Consider the following 21,409-nt stretch of genomic DNA (forward strand, 5'->3'; position numbering starts at 1 on the left):
CATCAATCAATCAATCACAAGTTCTCGGGTATACTTCTAAAACACGTCACACAACCATCTACTTTTCTACACCTAGCTTCTGTCCTTTCTCACTTGACACCTATCATAGACTCCTAAATGGACACGAAACCTCTACACACCTCTAATAGTCTTCACAGAGGAACGGAAGCAAACATTTTTACTTATTTTATTTATTTTTTTAAAGATTTATTTATTTATGCATACAAGAAGTGGGGTGTAAGCCAAAGGTGAGGGGGATGAGAGGATTCACCAGAGAAAGTGGGGATCAGAACAGGCAGATCTACTGAAATACACTGCTGAGGGGAGCAGCGGGGTAAGTCAGGAGAGGTCTGCTGCACCATGTGGGTTGCTCCCTGGCCGGGGATTGAACTTGTGCTTCAGTGGCTGATGATAACTTGATAGCGTTATCTTTAACCCCTGTGCCACCAGGGAGGCCCAAAAGCAAATATTTTTAAATGTAAAGTTAATCATGTAACTCCTTCAAATAAATGATTTCCCAAAGCCCCGAGGATAAGATTTTGAAATGTTTTACAGGCCTGCATGACCTCATGTCTTATGTCTCCAAACTCATCTTGCACATGTCTCTCCCTCTTTCACCACACCCCAACTCCAAGGCCCTTTTTGGTACTATATCCAAGTTAAAGATGGTTTTAAAATATGTTCTGCGCCTCCCTGGTGGCTGAGGAGTTAAGTCTCAGCACTATTACCACAAGAAGGCCTGAGTTTGATCCCCGGCCAGGGAGTTGACTCACAAATGGCACGGCAGACCTCTCCTGTCTCACCTGCTGCTCCCCTCAACAGTGTATTTCAGTCAGTCTGCTTGTTCTGCTCCCCACTCTGTCTCTGGTGAATCCTCTCACCCCCTTGCATCTCTCGTCTATACCCCAGTTTTTCTGTGCAAAAAATAAATAAAATCTTAAAAAAATAAAATAAATGTTCTAAAATTCTTTGATAGGTGAAGTCTAATTTCCTTCTCTTGCCATGTAGGCCAGACTTAGCGACTCATTTCTAACACAGACAATGTGGCAGAGTAAAGTTATATGATTTCCAAGACTAGTGGACAAAAAAAAAAAAAAAAAAAGCTTCTGCCTGGATCTCTGTTTCTTGGATTATTTGCCAAGTTGTGAGGACACTCAAGCAGTCTGTGGAGAGACCCACATAGGGGAAACTGGGGCCTCCTGCTGACTGCACCAATTTATTACCCTTGTGAATCACCTGGAAATGGATCCCCCATTCTCTGGCAAGTCTTCAGATATTTGCAGCCCTTGCTAAAATCGTGATTACAACTTCATAGAAAAACTTCCCCTCCCACCTCAGCCAGAGTTATTCAGTGAAGGTGATCCAGAATTTCCCACTCACAGAAAATATAGATTTAATCGATGTTTATTTTAATTTTAAACATTAAAATTAAATATTCAGAGTGATTTGTTATATAGCAGTAACTAACTAAAACACCACTGCTAGAATTGCACAGAAGCTGCTTTTGCTTCTTGGAACACTCTTTCCCACTCTTGCCTAGTCCTTATTCAGGATAGGAGGAGGGAAGGATGTTATGAAATTGAGAGTGGGAATTTTACATTGTCTTTGGTGGAGGAAGAGGCGGTTAGAGATCAAAACACACAAATGAGCATTCTAAGAAGTTGAAAGAACTGCCGCCCCCAACTTGCCCTCCTAAATTATTGACCATTCTTAGCAGCCTGAGACCACCTAAAGGAACGGACTGAGAGCAGTTCCCCCCAAGGGCTGTCTTATTGAAAAGACAAAGCTGAAAATGAATTTTGACAGAGGCCTACAGTTCTGAGTTAACTCATGGTTTGACTGCTATTTTCTAGACAGTTCATTGGGGAGTTTTCAAAGTCTCTGGAATGTGTATCTATTTCATTACTATACAGAAAAAACTGCATCAATATCAACCATAGGAACTCTATCGTCTCCTACAATAAAATGACAGGATTCACCAGGATGACCTGCAAGTTTTTCTATTCTTCCATCTGATTCAAGGATCTGAGGAAGATGTTAGGATCTCATGTGCAAAGTCAGGGCCTATCCTTTCCTGCCCACTGCAAAAGAAAATTTTTTCCAGGATTGATGCAGAGGGAAAGTAACTTAGAGAATGAGTCCTGCATATTGTAAATGACTATTTTTTTTTTTTTTTTTTTTTTTCTTTTTTTTTGCTGAACTGCTGGGAAAAGTACCATTTTGGGATGAAGAGCAAGCAGAAATGTGATGTATTAGATCAAGCCTGGGGAATGTTGGTAAAGTTCACCATGTGCTAAAGGTACAGAGCTTCTATAGGATTAATAAATGCCCGTTTGAAGGTGTTCTCATTGAAGAAAAGCATAAGGTCCCCTTTGTATCCTCATTTCCTATCTCTCACTAATTTCCTGATCTGCTTCCACTCCTTTTCTGACTAGTAGAATTTTTTTTGCCAGTGGGAACACTGCTAACTGAGGGCCTTGAGAAAAACTGGAACCATTCTTCTGGCCTTCATTCCTTGCCAGAATCCTTCTACTCTTGTTTCCATAAGGCACTCTTGTCATATCCTATTACTTCCACTACTTTTAGAATGATATTACCTCAGTGAGGTACCATCTTTTCTCTCCTTACAAAAGAAAACAGACCTAGTTTCCTTAACCTTTCAGCAGAAGTAAATTCCCCAAATCCCTCTGTCATTCTGGTTGCCTTCTGCTATGCCTTTCTCTAGTTCCAAAATATCCTATTTATAGAAAGAAACCCAGAATGAGCTCAGGACTTATAATATGACCTAACCAATCCTCTTTACATGACTAGAATAATTTTCCCTAATTCCTTTTCAATTTTGCAATGTGTCCGATATATTCCAAGCTGATTCTCTTTTCTTTTATTACAATACATACAAAATGACAAACATTCAAACTATGGCAATATTATTGATAATAAGGGGTTGCTGTGTACAGTGTTCAGGAACTTTCCAGAATTAGTGGGTTCATGAGCAAGTTAGAGTTTATGGTTTGTGTAGCATTAGGGCTAAGGGAACAGATGTCTTCCTTGAATTATTTTTTGGGTTTGGCATTTGCTTTAGTTAATAAAGATACTAGTTTTCAGTGAAACCAAAATGCAAATGATACCATAGGCCACAGCAGTATGCACAAAGTATAGTCAAACCCCATCACCTGGGAATTTGTTTAAAATGCCAAATCTCAGTCCACACCCTAGTGTCAGAATCTGATTTTTATCAAGCTGCCAAGGAAATTCATGTGTACATTAAATTTTTAGAAGCCTAGTTTAGCACCTGTGAAAGTTCCCCTGTAGATATTCTAGGTAGACTGGATCTCAAACATACCTTGTTAGATCCAACCACAACATAAACTCTCTTATCTTTTACTGGGTTTCTTTTGCCTTTCCATGATCCTAAGTTATATGTGTCCTTGAGGATTTGCTTTTTCATTTTATTCAATTCCTAATATAATCTTACACTTAGCTAAGTATACTTCCTTATAAGCCCTGACCTGAAATGTTCCTGACCTATCTTAATCTCCCATCAGCTTTCATATTAACAATGTCATTTCTCTACTTGCCACTCATACTTCCTCTTATTCATCTCCTGATGGTAAGATGGTTTAGAAAGAGTCATTCAGTTCTTCCTCAATATTCCATGTGGTTTTTGCTTCAGCCTCATTATGGGGTTGTCTGGTTTTCCTGAAATTAAGTTAAGTCATGTCCATATCATCTGTCTCATGCTTACTTGTCAGGCTCAGGAATGCACAGAGGTTATTATAACTAAATCATAACTTTTCCAAGGCTTTCTCTTGCTAGCCTCTTTTTGATGCTCTGATTGTTTCCTTCCTAACTAAACTAGGTTTGTAGATGGAAGATTCCTTGAGTTCTTTTTAAATATGAGCTCAACACCAGGTTCTTGGCAATCATCGCCTATTCTTGTTTTCAGAAAGCTTTCCAAATTGTGCATCGTGATTCTTTGCCTCTCCTTCTATTGCCTGTGGAGAACCATTAGAGATCAGGAAGTGACTAAGAGAGCCAATCTTTTTTCCTACCTGGTCAGAATCACTTCTTAAATCATAAACAGAACTCTTTTGCTACCTGCTTTTTTGTTGTTGTTGTTGTTGTTGTTGTTGTTGCTGTTGTTGTTGTCCTCCAAGACATCAGTTATAGCACCATCTGAAGCTTCTCTGTGAACACTCCTCTTCACTGATTATAACAAGTGATCCTAGGAGAAAATACTGTTGACATCTTGGCAATAATTAACCAAGTTCTCTTCAACTGTGTCATCTTCACCTGATGCCCTAACACTTCATAGATTAAATCATAGGTCTATTAGCCTGTGAAACTCTTTAAGTTAAGGAATTATTAATACAGGGATCACCAGCTCCCATCAAGTTACCTTATTCCCATGGAATAAGTACTGAAGGGGAGAGGGAGTAAGGGGGAAGGAAGGAATAAATTATCTAGCACAAGGTGAGATGGAGAGATTGGAAATTTGCTATGACCAAATAAATTTGGAAAGAAAAGTTTGAAGAAAGAAAATACCATCACATTACTTCTGCCTTGATATGGGGGATAGGGGAGGGAAGAGACAGCATATCCAACCCATTCTTTTTAATGTGACTTGCAAAATTTCCTTTTAGAAATCAAGAGCAAATTTTGAGATGTTGTCTCAAGAGATATTCCAAGTGTCTGTTAATCCCCTAAGGAAAAGGAATCCTTTTTCACTTCTGATTTTGTTAACTCCTGTTTGGATACCTCTCTCTCATTAATGATGAGACTCAGATATTTTATAACTATGGCTTTCGTAGAAAATGTGAATATCAAACAAGTCACCTATAAGGAACACAGTACTCATGGTTTGAAAGCAAAAATCCTTTCTGTGATTTGTATGAGTACACTTTAGTTAAATTTGACTACATTGTTAGGTAGTGAACTTCAAGGCACAAAATTTGTTTATTGGTCAGTTTGAAATGTTCCTACCATTACTAAAAATGAATGGGGTCAGATGAACCTAGAAAGGTGTGATATTCATATCACAGCTGACTAGGGTTGTGCAGAGAAAATGAAATGACCTTAGAAATAAGCGCACCCAAGATTAAAATTGTGGCAGGTACAGTGCTTGGCATCTATTTTAACAAATGAAATGACTGCAACCTTTGCTTAGATTAGACTATGGATTTCTGCAGTTGGAAAAAAAGAGAAAATATGTAAGTGGATGGAAATGGAGAAAAAAAAAACTGGAGAGCTGATAATGCACCAAGATAAAAATTCTCCTTCATATCACTGAGAAATCAAGAAACATATATGTTGAACGCCATCTCTTCACTATTCTCCCAAGATCTCTATAACAACTCTCACTATATTGTAAGTCTTATCCCTCACCTGGGTCCAAGATTGTAAGTCCTTTCAATGGTTCTAAAAAAAAAAAAAAAAAGAGCAGTTGTCAAAAATATTCCTTGGAAAATATTCTGAATATAATCATGTTTTCTAAATCATTTTAAAATAATCAATTTGTCTTGATCTGAATTCCTAGGCACCCAAGCCAACAATTCCCAGGTATCCCTATAAAATAGGACACAAACTTCAGAATAAATAGGTATCAGGGGAGTAGCTGACAGTCTCTACACGGATATAAACTACTGACAAAGAAGTCAGATAAATATATCATATAGATAACAATAAGGAATAATTACATTCATATAGTGATCACCTCCCTCTTATTTCAAGATCTCAGATCTGCACACTAGAGTCACTGAATAGGCAAGATAACTCAATTAAAGCATTATGAATTATGTTCTGGACAAAACCTGTACCCCAAGACCTCTGAGGATGGTATGTGCCAGCTGTCCAGTCTTAGGGCAGCATCTGCTGGCTAATTCATGGATCGACAAAAAGTGGCAGTTTGTGGACAATTTGAGCAGCTCTTTATGTTGTGTTGGTGAATGTGAGCGTGTCTGGCATCCTTTTATGGTGACCTCCCTCAGGTCTCCAGGAGTTTGGTAGGTCTTGAACTGTCCCTAATGAGATCCAGTGAGCATTTGTATCTAGGTACCTTGCCTGGAGCCTAAGATAAAGCTGGGTTGGCGCTGGAAACAACTCTAGAATGATATCAACTGAACTCTGGACTGACTTTTAGTAACAATCACCAGGTACCCAATGCAGACGCCAGTGAAGACAAGTCCATACACAGAACTAGAAAGTAAAGTCCGTTTTCTGTAAAGAAGGCAATTCTGGGATGGAAGGGGGAGGGGAGCAGGGTCTAGAAGCAGTCACTAAATGCTAATGTTCTGTTGCCTCCAATCATCCTGCCAAGTAACTGAGGTGTTTACACAAAAGGAACACAAGTGACATTATGATACAGTACTTTGGGCTGGCATCAAGAAATTGGAAAGGGCTGGGTGGTCTGAACCTTAAGAGCTAGTAGCCACCATCTTCTGCAGTATCTCTCTGCCTCATCCCTGCAGTCAATAGCGCCACGGCCCGGACCTGTGACGCTGTCGGTGGGCTCCCCTTTGAGGGATCTCTGGGTGGTGAGTAAAATCATGGTGTCAGAGCCAAAACGACGACACCTGAAATGCGCCTGGGGACTTCCCAGGACACTTGCGCTCCTCAGAGCGCCCGGCATCTCCATAACAACTAGCTTACTTTCACCCTCGGTTCCTCTGTTTGGCTGTGCAGGTGTCGGCTGGTGGGGGGGAAGCAAAGGGCAGCCTCAGTGGAAATCTACCTTGGGTGAGCGCCTCCCTAGCTGGGGGACATTGCCAATGAACGGCTTCCAGCTTGTTGCTGAAATTTCCCGAGTTCTCCCCAGGTCTACGGCAGAGACCAGCTAGCTCCCCTCTACCCACCTCGCCCGTCTTTGCTTTTATTTATACGCGGGGGAGTGGGGGGTCCAGGGGGGAGCTGCGGAGGGGGCTTGTTTTATTGTGCTTTTCCCCCTCACCCTTCTCCTTGAAGTTCATCCTTTCCCTTCTAAGTTACTTTCCGCCAGCACGTGACCTCTCCACATCCCAGCCTGCACAGCCACTGGTGGGGACGCGCGGGTGCTAAGCGCGGGGCTTTCTGGGAGAGCCCCCTCCGCTACTCTCCCTGCCAGCCCTGGCTCCAGCTACGCGCGGTTGGGGTTACCCACAGCGCTTTCCTCTGCACCTTGACCGTCCGGGAGTCCCCGGACCATGCAGAAGCGACTCCAGGGGAAAAGCACCCAGAGGACGCGGAGCGGGGTGCAGCTGCGGTTGCACCCCACCCCCCTTGTCTTTGCCCGCAGCTCCACGCTCAGCCGCGCGCCATGCCGACCTGGCAGCGCACTGGGGCTGTTAACTCACATTTAAGAAGCCATAACCCATTAGAACAAACGCAGTCATAACTTCATTCAACTCAGCCGCTCGAGAGCTCGCTTTGCACAGGTTCCTGTGGGCAACTAGTGGCTCGCCCTGGTGTCTGTCGCCTAGTCATCAGTCCCTAAGAGGGAAAAAGGAAAGTTGCAAGGCTGATGCGCGCTTCAACGCATGTTCTCAAGGACAAGTCAGTCTCTCTCTCCTCTCATATTCTCTCAGACACACACACACGCACACACCCCGCCTAGTCCCCTCCCCCATTCGATCATCACTCACGACCTCGTCAGCTGGAGACCCTTAGTCACGACGAGGAAGGGGGAGGGGCACGAACTTTTCTGAGAAGTTTCCTTTTTACCAAGGGAGTCACACAGTGAGTTGGTCACGTAAACAGCACACATAGTCGTCGTTGTTGCCGCCCCCCATCCCCTCCCCCCGCGCTTTTCTGGTATTATTATTAAAGCCGTAGCCTGCTGGCGCTGATAAGCAACAAGTTCCCCAGCGGTCTTCCCGCCCTAGCCTGGCTAGGGCAGGTTTTCTTACCTGGCGACAGGGAAATCTCCCGAGTCGAACTCAGCTTTACCAGAGCCCCAGGTGTGACCTGAGCAGTGGACAGGGGAGCGGTGTGGAGGCTGGGTTATTTTTAGGAGAGAGCCCCCAAACTCCTCACTTTCCCCAGGAACTTTCTGCGCCAGGACCTAGTGATGGGCGGTTGGAATCCAACCACAGGAACCACCCGCTCTGGAGCGGGGCAGTTGGGCAGTCATTGGTAACCTCGCTCATTCATTAGAATCACGTAAGAACTCAAAGGGAAACGTGCCTCTCGGAGTGAGGGCATTTGCGTAAATCTATAGGTTTTTCAACACGGATGCCAGTTGCTTTGTCTTCTGTAGTCGCCAAGGTGGTTGAGAGTTTAAGCTTGCGGATATTGCAAAGGGTTATTAGATTCATAAGTCACACCAAGTGGTGGGCGATCCACTGAGCAAAGCCGAACTTCTCACATGATGACTTCAAACAAGACACATTACCTTCCAGCATCTGTTGGGGAGACGGGATTTTAAGACACTTGAGTCTCCAGGACAGCAAAGGCACAATGGTGAGTAGCAATAAACCCTGCATTATAATTGAAGAATCTTGACATGTTGCTTAACAACGGGCATATCGCAGCTCTTCCTAGCACTTCACACGCCAGAGAGCAGCAGCTACTCAGGCCAGGAGAATCGGATTTTACATAGTGCAACTTTAATTGGAATCATTTGAGATTTAACACAGCTATGTGGAACTGCGTGGAACAAACTTGAAGCTGGGGAGGGGGGGTTGTGTTGTGTTATATTGGCTGTTCAAGGCTGATGCTTCTCTCCAAGCCTTCTTGTATTCCATTCTTTGCCTCTATGTGTGTGGTGTATGAGCATATTCTATGATTTATATGTGGGCATGTAATTGACATTCACAAGGGGGTTCATTTCCATATAAAAACAATAATGCTATTAGAGGTTGGGTATAGGGGGGTGGAGTGGGGGTAAGGATGGGGTAAAAACAGAGTTTGGGTGCAGATGGGGGTGGGGGTGGTGGGAGAGAAATAAGTCACAAGTGCATATCCCCGGTAATGAAATGGGTTTTGCTCTAATGGAAGAAAAGGGTCTCATCAACATGTGATCAACTATTAACAGGATGGCTTTGGCAAAGACATCCGCACGTGACAAAACGTAAGGAAGTGGAAGAAACCGTCTAGAGCAATATCAAGTAGCACTTAATTAGAGATTTTTTTTTAACCTTTCCTCCTGCTGCGCCGGGTGTGTAAATCGGGGCGAGCGGAGCCCATTCAGCACCTTGGACAGAGCCAACGGATTTGTCCGAGGTAGTGCTAGTAGCCCAGGTAGCTGCCTTAGCCCCGCAGTAAAGTCAGCTTCGTGTCGCCCTTAAGAAGCGTCTTTTCTGAGGTTCGCCGCACACTGAGATCGGGGCTGGAGAGAGAGTCAGATTTTGGAGCGGAGCGTTTGGAAAGCGAGCCCCAGTTTGGTCCCCTCATTGAGCTCGCTGAAGTTGGCTTCCTAGCGGTGTAGGCTGGAATAGACTCTTGGCAAGCTCCGGGTTGGTATACTGGGTTAACTTTGGGAAATGCAAGTGTTTATCTCCAGGATCTAGCCACCGGGGTGGTATAAGCCGCAAAGAAGGTAAGCACCGGGGTGGGGACCCCCTGCATCCTGAATTCTTGAGCTATTTTGGTCCTCGATCTTCCCGAGGGAAGCGTGGTGAAGGGGAGGAAGTAGAAGGGACGTGAGAGGGGGGTTGTTTCTTGGTATTTGCCCAGTTTGAATTGCCCTGGATGAGAGCCTGGGGGGTAAAGCGAGAAGGCAAAAAAAAAATTAATTAATTGTTCAGTCTTTATGCGGATACAATGAGTTTAGTTAAGTTGAACCTACAAATGTCAGATGCAAATGCAAGATTTCTCTTTTTCTCCCCTTCTCTTGCCTCAGTGCCGTTCTCTTTTGCCGGTGTGTGTGTGTGTGTGTGTGTGTGTACAGTAGATTCATTACTAATTGGGAAGCTTTTATACAACATTCGATTTCTAAAATTTTGACTTTGTGTCATGTGGAAGCACCAGGGGAGGTGGTGTGCGGGAGCAAAGGGGAGGTGGAGGTTGGGGAGAGGATAGGAGGCAACGCTAAATCTCCACACAAAATGAATCAAGGTAATTTCAGCTCTTCTAGTGAGAAGGATTCATTCTCTGTAACCCTCCCTCCCTCCCCCGCCCCCCTCTTTCCACCCCGCCCCCCCCTCCTGCTTCCATCCCTCCTATATTCTATCTCTTCCCCTCGCGCCTCGCTGGATGTTTCTTTCTGGGTTTTTTTTTTCTTCTTCTTCTTCTTCCCCCTCTCTCTCTCCTTTCGTCCCTCCCCACGAGTTTCGAGCGCCGGTTTAGAGAGAGGGCTCCCGCTTTCTCCAGGGAAGGGGAGTCGCCGAGACCGCGCTCCGCTCCCCTGCCGGGTCGGATGCCTCCTTGAGCCCAGGTCCGAGTCAGTTGGGGTAACCAAGGAAAGGTGGGGGCCTCTACTTGGGAGGAGAAGGTCCTTTCTGGGCCCAAGAGCCAGCGAGTGGGCCAGGGGAGGGGGCCTGGGCAGCTGTAGGCGGCGGCGAAGAACACTTAGAGCTCCGCGCGGCGGCTGGACAGAGTCACCAATCAGCTGGGCGCGCAGCTCGCCCGGCCGCGGCGAGGTTGCTCAGGCAGGCGAGGGTGGAGAGCCGCCAGCTCGCCGCGGGGCTGCTGCCGCCCGGGTGGCCCGGGGGGCGGGGGAGATCGAAGCTGCTCCGAGCCTCCCAGCCTTCCGTTCCACCTCCCCCGCGTCCGCCCCCGGGGGACCCCGAGCGGCCAGAGCGCGCGGCAGCTTTGTCCTCCTGCTGATCCTCTGGGAGACCAGGGACTTGCGCACCCCTGCACGGGGGCCACCATCCTACCAACCTTCCACCCACCCCCTTTCCGGGCTCTTTGTTCCGGTGGCTGAGCCGCGCGGGTACGCAGTTCTCGCCCCAGGGCTGGGGCGTTCTGGATTCCTCCTTCCCGGCTCAGTCCTTCTTAATTAAGAGGCGAAGGTTGGCCGTGGGGGTAGGGGAGACAGAGGGGCCAAGCTGTTTCTGAAACTCTAGACTCCACTGCGAACGAAAGAAAGAATCCCAACTCTACTCAGGTGGAAAGGATGGATGTGCAGGGAGGGCGAGGATATTGTGGCGATTTAGAAGGAAAAAATAAAAACCAGGCACTGGGATCAGATGACGGTGATAGGCTCGTGAGCACACAAAGGGAGTGTAGGGCAGGGTTGACAGAGCAAGCCTGCAGCGAATGGGGCACAGATTGTTCTGAGATCCAGTCGTTTTCTCAGTCAGATCTACGCGAAGGAGGGAAGAGGAGGGGCTGGGCTTGGGGGCGGGGGGATTTCTGATCTGTCTGATGCAATTCCAAGCGTGCTGCAAAGGAACTCCAAGGAGTCCGCATCACCATCGCCACCCACCCTTCCCAGATGGTGCTGTTTTAAATACGGATCTGCAGGGCTGAACGCAGAACTGGGAGATTTATTGCAAAATCCCGAGCTAGGGGAGGGCGGGGTGGGGTGGTGGGGTGGAGAGACGGCGAAGGAGAGGCAGGATTTAAAGGTGCAACGCTCGTTTTCCCCCCAATCAAGCGGCAACCGGTCGGAATTTTTTTTTTTTTCTTCTGCCTGTCTCTGGATTCTAATTCACCAAGGAAGAGGTGTAAATATTGTGACATTTTGAGGCGGCTTGATAGATGAGAAAAAAATCATCTGTCACTCTAAATTGCAGAGTTCCCTCTCTCCGCGAGATGCCTTGCTTGCGAATACTCTCTACTGCCTAATACAGTTGCTAGGGCTTCAAGTGAATGCATCGTTAAGGGAATATTATCCTTTTAGTCGACTTGCCAATTTAGCTGACAGTCGAACAGAGAAAATTGTAGATTTCGCATTCCTGGGAGACTAGGAGGGAAAATGCTCAAACCGTCTAATTTTGGTAACCTCGAGATCTTAACTCCAACAAATCTCAAAAGTGTCACGTCATGCTCTCTCACACGCGCACACACACAGATCCTTGACTTGGGAGATAAAATGGTTTCGTCTAACGTGTCGTGGAAATGAATGCCACTTCCAGAACGGTGCACCTGGTGTTCCCTGGTTTCTATGTATTTACATAAAACTCAGCACTAAGGCAAAAAATATTGTCGTGTTTGGAATCAGGCAGAAGATTCGAAGGTGATAGAGAAGAGAGAGGAAGAAAAAGAAGCGGAGGTGTCTTTCACCTTAAAAATTTAACAGTTACCTAGCCTACTTTTTTACTCCCTGGTCCTGCATATTAATATGTCTGTGTGTGAGATTTTAGCTCCCCCAATGGAATATATCAGTATTGATTCAATTGAAAATATATTCATCCTGTCTGTAGCTTTTTCAGTGTCATTGATAGTAAGACCTACAACACAGCAATTTTTAGAGGATGGGAAGAGAATGTCTGAAAGGGCTTTACAAACGGACACGCAGACACTGTCAATGTGACATACACTTCCTTTGATTGAAATAGAATACTGGCTATTTTTAAATAGCACCTAGTTTGTATACTAAGGGAGTAAAATGGAGATTTTTTAAAAGCAAGTGATTCTTTGACTTACAAAATATTACTTGTTAATTGCCTATCCATATATATCGGACAGACCTTTAAAAGATCTACGATCAACAGACAACTTCCCCTGTCAAGCCTCTAATCTAAATTCTTAATAAGAAGAGAAGCTAGTAAATTTAGTTTCTTTCCTTTTCTTGGCCTGTCCTCTAGGGGAAGCTTTAGTAAGAAACAGTATTCTAAAATGAAGCAATGTGAAAGGCAAAGGCCTGGATAACTGGATAAGCCAAAAATAAAAAGGGAGGGAGGGTCATAAAACCAACAAGTAGAAAGGAGGAAAAATCAACATTAAGACATGATTTAGAATGGATTTTCATTTGTAATTCTGTTATTTGGGGACCAAGCTCCAATTTGAACGAATAACATTCACTCAATCAAATTGCTTACAATCTGTCAGTTGTAAGCAATGATGTCTAACTGAACATATTTCTTGTTAAATATACTTCTACCAAAGATCAGTAAAGCTAATCTTTGCTTTTAATTAAGACAAACTAATCTACCATTTAAATGAATCTAATGAATATGAACTGATATCATCTGATCTTAAAATTCTGCTTCAATTTGTTTGGAAAAGCACTGCCTTGCCAGAAAAATATCTATTTTTGTAGCTCTCTTTTCACTCTATGGATAATTTAATGAGTTGCCTATTTTAATTTTACAACTGCTACCTCAGAAGTATCTCAAATTATCTTTCCTTGGCTGGTGTCTTTCTCTGCTGATCTGCTACTGCTGTGTGTGTGTGTGTGTGTGTGTGTGTGTGTGTGTGTGTGTGTGTGTGTTTTCTAGTGAGTTTAGCAAGCAGTGAATCTCAATTTACATGCCATAATCCATTTAAAAAGCAGTGTGTGAGAGCTGATAATGAAAATAAATGTTAACATTTAGTGAGAGTGTACCATTATTGAATGCTATGGAAATGGGGAGGGGGGGTGCATTTAAGGTGAGAAAGATTAAATTCTTAAACAAAAAATATAAAATTTTATCCCCCTCTTTACTTAAGAATGAGCTATTTCAAGATATTTTAAGAAATATAAAATCTTTCTTCTTTTACTTTGGAAGAGATAAAGCCACTATTTAAACTAGTGTGGCTTGAGAATAATATCCACAAATGCCATGGTACATGGATGGAAATATTAGATTCCTTATTCTTGCCTCCCTTCTCATTTGACAATTTTTGGAGTCCTTCTTCTGGTTTTAAAAATTCAGATGGACTTTTTCTCCCTAACATTCTCAAGTAGTCTTCTAACAAATTCTGCTATAATACAAACTTTATTATAGTGTAGTAATGAAAGGCATATGATTCTTTGAAATATTTACATGTTTCCTTATGAAGGAAACCAAATTGAAAGTCTGAAATTAAACTTTCCTCCCAACTAGCTATCAGTAACTATCAGTAAGCATTTGTGTAGAGTAAGAAACACCAGTCACCTTTTACAGGTGAGGAAACTCAGGTTCAGAGTTTCCCAAGACCACACTACCAGTAACAGGTGAAAATGGACTCAGAATCTATTTCTTCACATTTCAAGGACAGCACATGTTTCTTTCTTGACCATGTTGCCTCAAATCCCACTCAGGCATCTAAAGGGACTGTAGGCACTATAGCCCCTTAATTTGATTTCTTTATTTAAATAAACACCCACAAATAGTTTCTAAAATTCTGTTTACCCAAAGAAAAGGTTTAACCAGCCTATGACCTTCTCTCCCTAAGCCATCTTTTCACTCTCCCATAGTTGGAGGCTCAAAGGAAACCAGAATATTCCTGTAGATGACACACCATCTAAGGCAGTGACGAATTCTCCAAAAAACCAACTCAGAGAATAAGAAGGGCCAAAGCCAAGAAGCACTTTACTTTTACTTGTGAGTCATAGAATCTGAGGGCTGGGAAGGTTCTTAGAGGTCAGTTAGCCCAGCCCATATCTGATGCATGAATTCATGCTGGCTTGTTTTCTTCTCACCCTCTGGAATTTCATCCAAGTCTTGGATGCCTATGATCTTGCTTTATCTTAGTAGATATTCTGATAGTTATGAGGATCATGAATTTGACAGACCATTGCCCAGTTGGTCAGAGATATACATTCTATAGGTATTCTGATACATACAATTTTATTCTATTAGCATTAATTGGCAACCTATTATCTGCCAAGAATTCTGCTGGAGTCTGGACCTTAAACAATTTGCAAGATTGAAGGGTACTTATGTTGGTGGAGCTTATGACTTAGAGACATGATGGGTCCTTTTATTACCTCTGTTTTTTAGAAGGGAACAGACCTCTGGGTTCTTATCTCTTTCAAGAGAACAGAGGACACCATATTAAAAATCTAGTTCGAGCTTTACTCCCATCTAGTGATCGGTAACTAGAAAAGTCTATGAGTCTCAGCTGATCTCTTTTTTCTCAGATATAAAAGAAGGTGAATATTCCCAAGAAATGGAATTCTAAATTCCACTTTAGCTCTAATTTTGACTGGCATGTTGGGTAACTATTTCTTGGTGGAAAGTGGGCTAAGTCACCTTAACCCCTTAGAAGATTTACAAATTTGATGCCACCAATTTTTAACTTTTTTTTTAAGAAGTACATTATAAAAATTCAAATCAACTTATTTAAACCCACATAGAAGAAATCTAGGTATTGAACTTAACGTCTTCTGAGAAATTACGTTCTGGAAAGTTTTAATTTGAACAATGAATTCAAATTTTGGCAAATTATTTTATAGGGGGATGAGATGACAGACTTACTATCAAATTAAATGCTTATTTTCTCTGTGCAAGCAGAAGTTCTAATTTTTCATGTAATTTCCTCTTAAAATCAAAGATAATACTTTCTGGAATGGTCTGGTCCTCATGAATAATGTATTATATACACGCAATAATAGGTAATTAGAACGGCCAACCAGGAGAAACATGAAAGGGAGCTGGTAGCCCAAGGATTGCAGAAGGTGTGTGGGCATTTTGACATCCAGGAAATGCTATAGATCTGTCCTTAGCTAACTCAGCCTGGTGGAGATAATTAAGAAAAAATGTGGGTGTAGAAAGGCTGCAAGCCATTCCCTGGGATTGGCTAGATCGCTGCAGTAGTTCAAAAACAATTGGCACAACCACCCACACTGGACATGATTGCCCTTTGATGAGGCAGCTATTGACTTTTATAAAGATGCCATATTTAAAATAACTTCTGATGCACTAGGGATGACAGGCATCACTCTTGAATTCTATTTTAGACAAATGGCAAAATATATTCCAAAGTATTAATTTAAAAATAAAAATCCTTAAAGTCTAGTTTCTAAAAACCAGCAGTTTAACATGTGTCCTCTGAATTCAACAGTCCCGTTTGAAGCCAAGAGAAATGTGTGGCCTATACAAGACATTTTGACCAGTTGTGAGAATTTTCTGGACCACCACAGGAGATGGAGTACTTTGATATATTTTTAGCCTCCACGTGAATATTAAATGTACTTGAAAACATCCTTCTCACATCAGGAAAGGGGAATCCAATCTACACAGCAGAAGAAAATGCTGTGAGATCTTTGTGTCCAGAGTGCACATTATAATCTAGGAAGTCCTTCAGAATATGCCACATTCCATATTCGATAGCAAAAAAGGAGTTGAAACTGATTTATTTTATCTCCAGTTTCACAGAAATTATCAACTCCCTGCTATCTCTACATAATATTAACTGTAGGAAGAAATACTCAAATTGGGTGCTTGTGGAAAGATGCCATAAACATCTAAAGCCTTTCTGATAGGAGGTTGTAAAGTGAGTGAATATAAAGAAAGAGGACTGTGAAGAAAAATAAGTAGACAAATAAAAAGGGAAACCACAATAGTGTTGGTATTCTACAGGGGCTCTCGAATCCAGGTGTCCTTTCTGGGAGCATTACTCAAGGCCATTTGCCCATGGAGACTGATCTCTTCCTTCCATGCTCATTATTGTTCTAGTTACTTTTGTAGGAAACAATTATTTCTTCTGCTGTTACGTTACTCTTCCACAAGGGCTAATTTCTTCCCAACAACCTCTATAATCAATGTTTAAGAGTGACTTTGTTATTATTTCTCCTTGGGCTTAAGTAACCACTCTGGTGACATGGACTTCCCTCTGCTGGCTGTCTAGTCAAGCGTATGTAAACCTTTCTGAGAATAATGTTTCCAAATGAGTAAAATTTTCAAAGAATTAGATTACAAAGAAGCCAATTATATTGAAATACATTTATAAAAGGATAAATGTGTGATATAGTAATATGTGTGTGTGTTCATTGCACTAAATAAGATCTAGCAACAAGTTAAATACTGTAATTTGGTGACATCAATATATTTTGAGATATCTGTATCAACTAACATGTGATGTGAAGGTGTCTATGATATCAATTGGTGACAAAGTCTGCAAATATAGTGTTTCCCAAATATATTTGACTACAGAACATTTGAGGGAGCCACTTATTAATCCAAGCATAGCATAGATTCAGAGATGTTAATTCAGTTTCTAGCTGCCTTTTAGTATTAACCACTGAATTTTCCTTCCTAGTCAAAGGAAACTGGCATTTGGAGAAAATTTTCAAAATTCACTTTTGCCATTAGACAAGAGGCAAAACAACCAAGTTGGAGAAAGAACCAACTGCTGAGATAGAGTACAGTAGATATGTTTCTGTTGACTGACCTTGCTATACTGGTGGTCTATACGATAATGTTTATTAGTCTTACCAGAGCTACCCAGAAAACCATCACTCCATTGAAAAAGAGAAAAAAATCAGCTTCTGTACATTAACATAGTGAGTGTTCCTGGTGTGATTCTACTAACCTCCACAGATTATTGAGACTTCGTTTTTTCATTACTATGCTATGGAGTAATATATGCAAATTGTGATGGGATGGGATAACATTGATTTTGCATTTATCCAGTACTATGTTCTTTGCTTTGCATTTGATATATACTATTTAACCCTCACAGCAACTGTCTGGAACAGATTATATTCTGATGTTATTAAGTTAAGGGTACTGGAATTTGGAGAGTTTAAGTAATTTACTCAATATTTCATAGCAGTTCTTAAGTGGAGAAGCTAAAATTCCAAGCCAAAATTTTCTGGTTCCAAAGCCTATTATAAAAGCCTACCTGCCTATTCAGTAGCTACTACTCATATTTGAATTGGGTCTCCCCCATTTTCAGATTTGTGCATACACTTCATTAAGAGACCTTTACCACAATTCGTTTGAAATGACTGGGAATCTCCAAATTAGTCACTACAAGTACTATTTTAGAATTATAATGAATCTTTGCAAACTAATCACAGATTTTCATACCACTAGTTGTCACCTATCCTTTATGAGTCTCCATTTGCAATTACAAAATAGAGTGAAAATATTTAAAATATTTTGTGAGAATTAAATAAAGTAATAATAAAATCTAACTTAATTGAGCTGACTGTAGGAAATTTTCTACATTTCCATAGTTAATGGACTCCATGCAATAATGTGAGGTGTGAGTTAATTAATTAACTCTCCTAAATTAGCAGAGCCCGTAAATGGCAAATTTGGACTCAAACCCCCTTCAGTCTAATTCCAAAGTCCTTTCTTTTAATCAGGAAGTCAAATATCTATGTAGGTAAATACCTGTGCAATCTTAGAAGTCTTAGACAAGCTAGCATTGTCCAGAAAGGTGTATAAAATCACCGAAAAAAAAGAGGAGTTATCTGGCACTCTTTACCTGCACATTCTTCCTTCTACTTACTTTAGTTTATTAAGCCAATGGAGTATGTCTAACTCCTTCTTAACTTGTTTAGGGCAGTTCCAAGTTAGTTGACTTCTGAGAGTTATTGAGTAAGAAAAGTTATAAATTGTTTAGGTTAGGATTTAGTGTGTTTAGAAGCCATTTCATAAATTTGCCTTTTCAAACTCTTACTGGCTATAGCATTGCAGATGCTGTGATGAGGAATGCCCTCTCCAAAAACATAGTGGATGACAAACATCCAAAGCTAACATATTGTTTACAGAAATGGACAAGAGGAGGATGGACATGCACAGTCCTGAACGTAATTAGAAGGCTTATAGTCCCTGCTGGGGACTAAAATGTTTATTGGCTTTCCTTGAGCAATTCAATGTTCTTCCTCCAAAGGCTCCACTCTAAACTTGGAACTTCTCTGGAAATAGCAACTCATTTGGGAGGATGCCAAGAATTAGTGTCTGGGTCCTTTGTGCCTTTGCACCAACTCAGAGCTCAGAATTCCAACTGTAAACATTAAACTGGGAGATAGCCTGGGAGTTATCTCGCTACTTGGGCATCTTCCTGATTCAATTTTATCCATCTTATTCCTGGAAAGCAACTCCTAGAAAGATGGGATTTTATATTAAAATTGGGTGTGTGCTGGCAAGTCTTAGCAGAAGTCAGTGGTCTATGCAGAGCTGCCAAAGTTATGTAAGGAGCAAATATGTATAAGGAATCATATTATTTAGGTAAGATAATTACATGAGTTCCAGATGATATACAGTTCCTGAAAGAGAACATATACAAAATTAACAAAAGTTTAATAACATGCTAATAAGGCATTATTATCTTCAAAATGGTAGGACAAAACTAATTATACTTTAAACTTCTTAAACATTCCATCGTGATTAACGAGACATTAGTTAAGACAAAACAAACTGAAACTTCAGATTTTCAATGATTCTGATATTTTTTTCTGCATTTTCAGTTATTTCCTTTGGTTCTAGATTCTTGTCTATACTTGGTAGCACCTTTATCGGTTTTCAGTGGCAACGTTCTTGTAACTTCCTCTCTCCTCACCCCAGCAAAATAAAACAAACAAGAAATGGATTTGTCACCTTTAAAATGGTCAAGAAATGTAGGGGAGGTTTTAAAATTAACTGTAGATATTAAAACCCCAAGTCTTAAAAGTGTTTAGAAATATTTACTAATTTAAACTTTGTATTTTTAAACCAAAGTAATTTTCCAAAGAAATATTATTTAATGCTTTCTTTAAGGATTCCTATGTTCTCCATATGCTGTCCATGTATATAAATATTGTTTGTGAAGCTCTGATTTTAGAAACATCAATTGGTTGAAGGGGAAATTTGATACTTGATAAATTCTTCATAGGAAGAGGGAGAAATCATATCAGTACATAACAATCTGAATTACCAAGAACAAAATATTAAATATGATATGAATAATGTGAATTCATGAAGCAAATAAGCAAGACTGGAACTGCTAAATATTTTTTAATTGGCATCATGTACGTTAAAATGATTCTCTTTTATGAAATTCGTCTTAATTTTACTTACTTTACACTAATTAGTTTTTGTGTGCAGATAGAATGGAAGATGATAGATATTTGGCTTGCAAAGTAGTTCTAAGATGATCGCATCCACAATCTGGTTGTAATGCCATAAGAATGTTTATTATGGGGGAATGGTACTTCAAGTAAGAATTTAGTGTAGACATAAAGCAGTAAGCAATGCAAGCTAACTTCAGTTGTTTATTCTGGAAACTTTTTTTATGAAAAAGATCAGAATATTTTATAGCATTGATTCATTTCTCCTAAGGCCTTCAAGAAAACATGCCTATGAAATAAAAGATCCTCCATGCTAAACACTTTTACTATACTTGGGAGAGACATGAAATTTGGTAATAAAGGAAGTGTTGGTTCTTCATTTTTCTGATTCAGCATGGAGGCTATCTTGAGGAAAGCTGCTATGGTCTGAATTTGGATCCCAGAAACACATTTAATTTGTATCAAAGAATCAACATCTGATTTCCAAGACTGGATATCTAGTCATATACTCCCCTACGCCACACACATCTCCCTCTCTCCCACCTTACCACTACTCTTCAGGCACAGAAAAATAAGTTTCTCTAAGACCATATATAAAATGGCTAGAAAAAAAAATCAGTGAAGGGGTCTCAGAATTTTAATGCATGGCTCTATTCCTCCACCTTCATTCCCCATTCTGCCTCATCTCTCTGACCTCAACGTCTTATGAAACATCACATTTGTCCTATTGATCTGCATCAAAATCTTGTTTGTTTCTTAGATCCGACTAGACTCACTACTTCTTGGTGCTCTGCGCTAGTATACTAATGCTTCGAAAGTGCCTACTTAGAGCACACACTGGTAGTTTTCTTTTGGCCACAGAATCCCTTGACAATTTCTTAAAATAATTAAGAAGGGGAAATAAATATTCTCCTTTCCTACTTAGTTTCTTTTCAGCATGCTGATTTTATTCCATATCCCACCTAATTTCTTGGGGCTATTAAATTGATGTTGTAGGGCCTCCCCGGTGGCGCAGCGGTTGAGCGCTGGGTTGCGAAGCTGCCTGCAGCCTCTGCAGCCGGTTCGATCCCCGGCTGCTCCCCGGCCATCGGAGGAGGGTCCCACATGGCGTGCAGACCTCTCCTGCCGCCCGCTGCTCCCCTCAGCAGTGTACTTCGGTCCTTCTGCCTGCTCCCCGCTCTGGCTCTGGTGAATTCTCTCACCCTCCCACGCTTCTGACTGTACCCAGTGCATGTATAAACCAAACAAACAAATAATAAATAAATAAATAAGACATGCCTCTAGAAAAATTAAAAAAAAAAAAAATAAATAAATTGATGTTGTAGCCATGGTTAAATATACCATAAACAGATAACCAGGAGCAGTGGGAATGGGATTTCTGTTGATTCTCTGTTCTTCAGTGGGGATATCAAGAATTAGAAGCCCCAAATATTTATTTGGTCACTGGGGATTATGAGGTCTTAATAGATGTCTACGTGACAAGTGAAATAATGAGATAAACTTGATTCTAGGTATCATGTAGGTTAGCATTCTCTTGTATGAACTTCAACTTAGTTTTACTCTGTTGTAATCAGGTTTTCTATACAGACAAAATGGAAAGAAGCAGTTCAATTTAGGAGAAATTTCAGGTTTCAAAAGTAG

General features: G+C 41.4%; 1 protein-coding gene across 3 annotated transcripts in view; it reads left to right on the plus strand.

Annotated features, from left to right (window-relative positions):
* The first annotated feature begins 2,259 nt into the window (after positions 1-2,259).
* BDNF (brain derived neurotrophic factor) overlaps positions 2,260-21,409 on the plus strand; it is a 67,951-nt gene continuing 48,801 nt past the window's right edge. Inside the window, exon 1 of one of the 3 annotated variants that reach the window (XM_037522543.1) lies at positions 2,260-2,299. Coding sequence is in view for 1 of the 3 variants with exons in the window: in XM_037522538.1 (XP_037378435.1) it covers positions 8,431-8,433 (3 nt within the window). In the remaining 2 variants the exon portion in view is untranslated. Of the gene's footprint in view, positions 2,300-8,116; positions 8,434-14,342; positions 14,370-21,409 lie in introns of those variants that run through there. The other 2 variants (XM_037522538.1, XM_054699317.1) reach the window with 2 other exon arrangements.

The sequence above is a fragment of the Talpa occidentalis genome, unplaced genomic scaffold (genome assembly GCF_014898055.3).
Source record: "Talpa occidentalis isolate TD23 unplaced genomic scaffold, MPIMG_talOcc4v2.1 talOcc4.3, whole genome shotgun sequence".
In the NCBI taxonomy this organism is placed as follows: domain Eukaryota; kingdom Metazoa; phylum Chordata; class Mammalia; order Eulipotyphla; family Talpidae; genus Talpa; species Talpa occidentalis.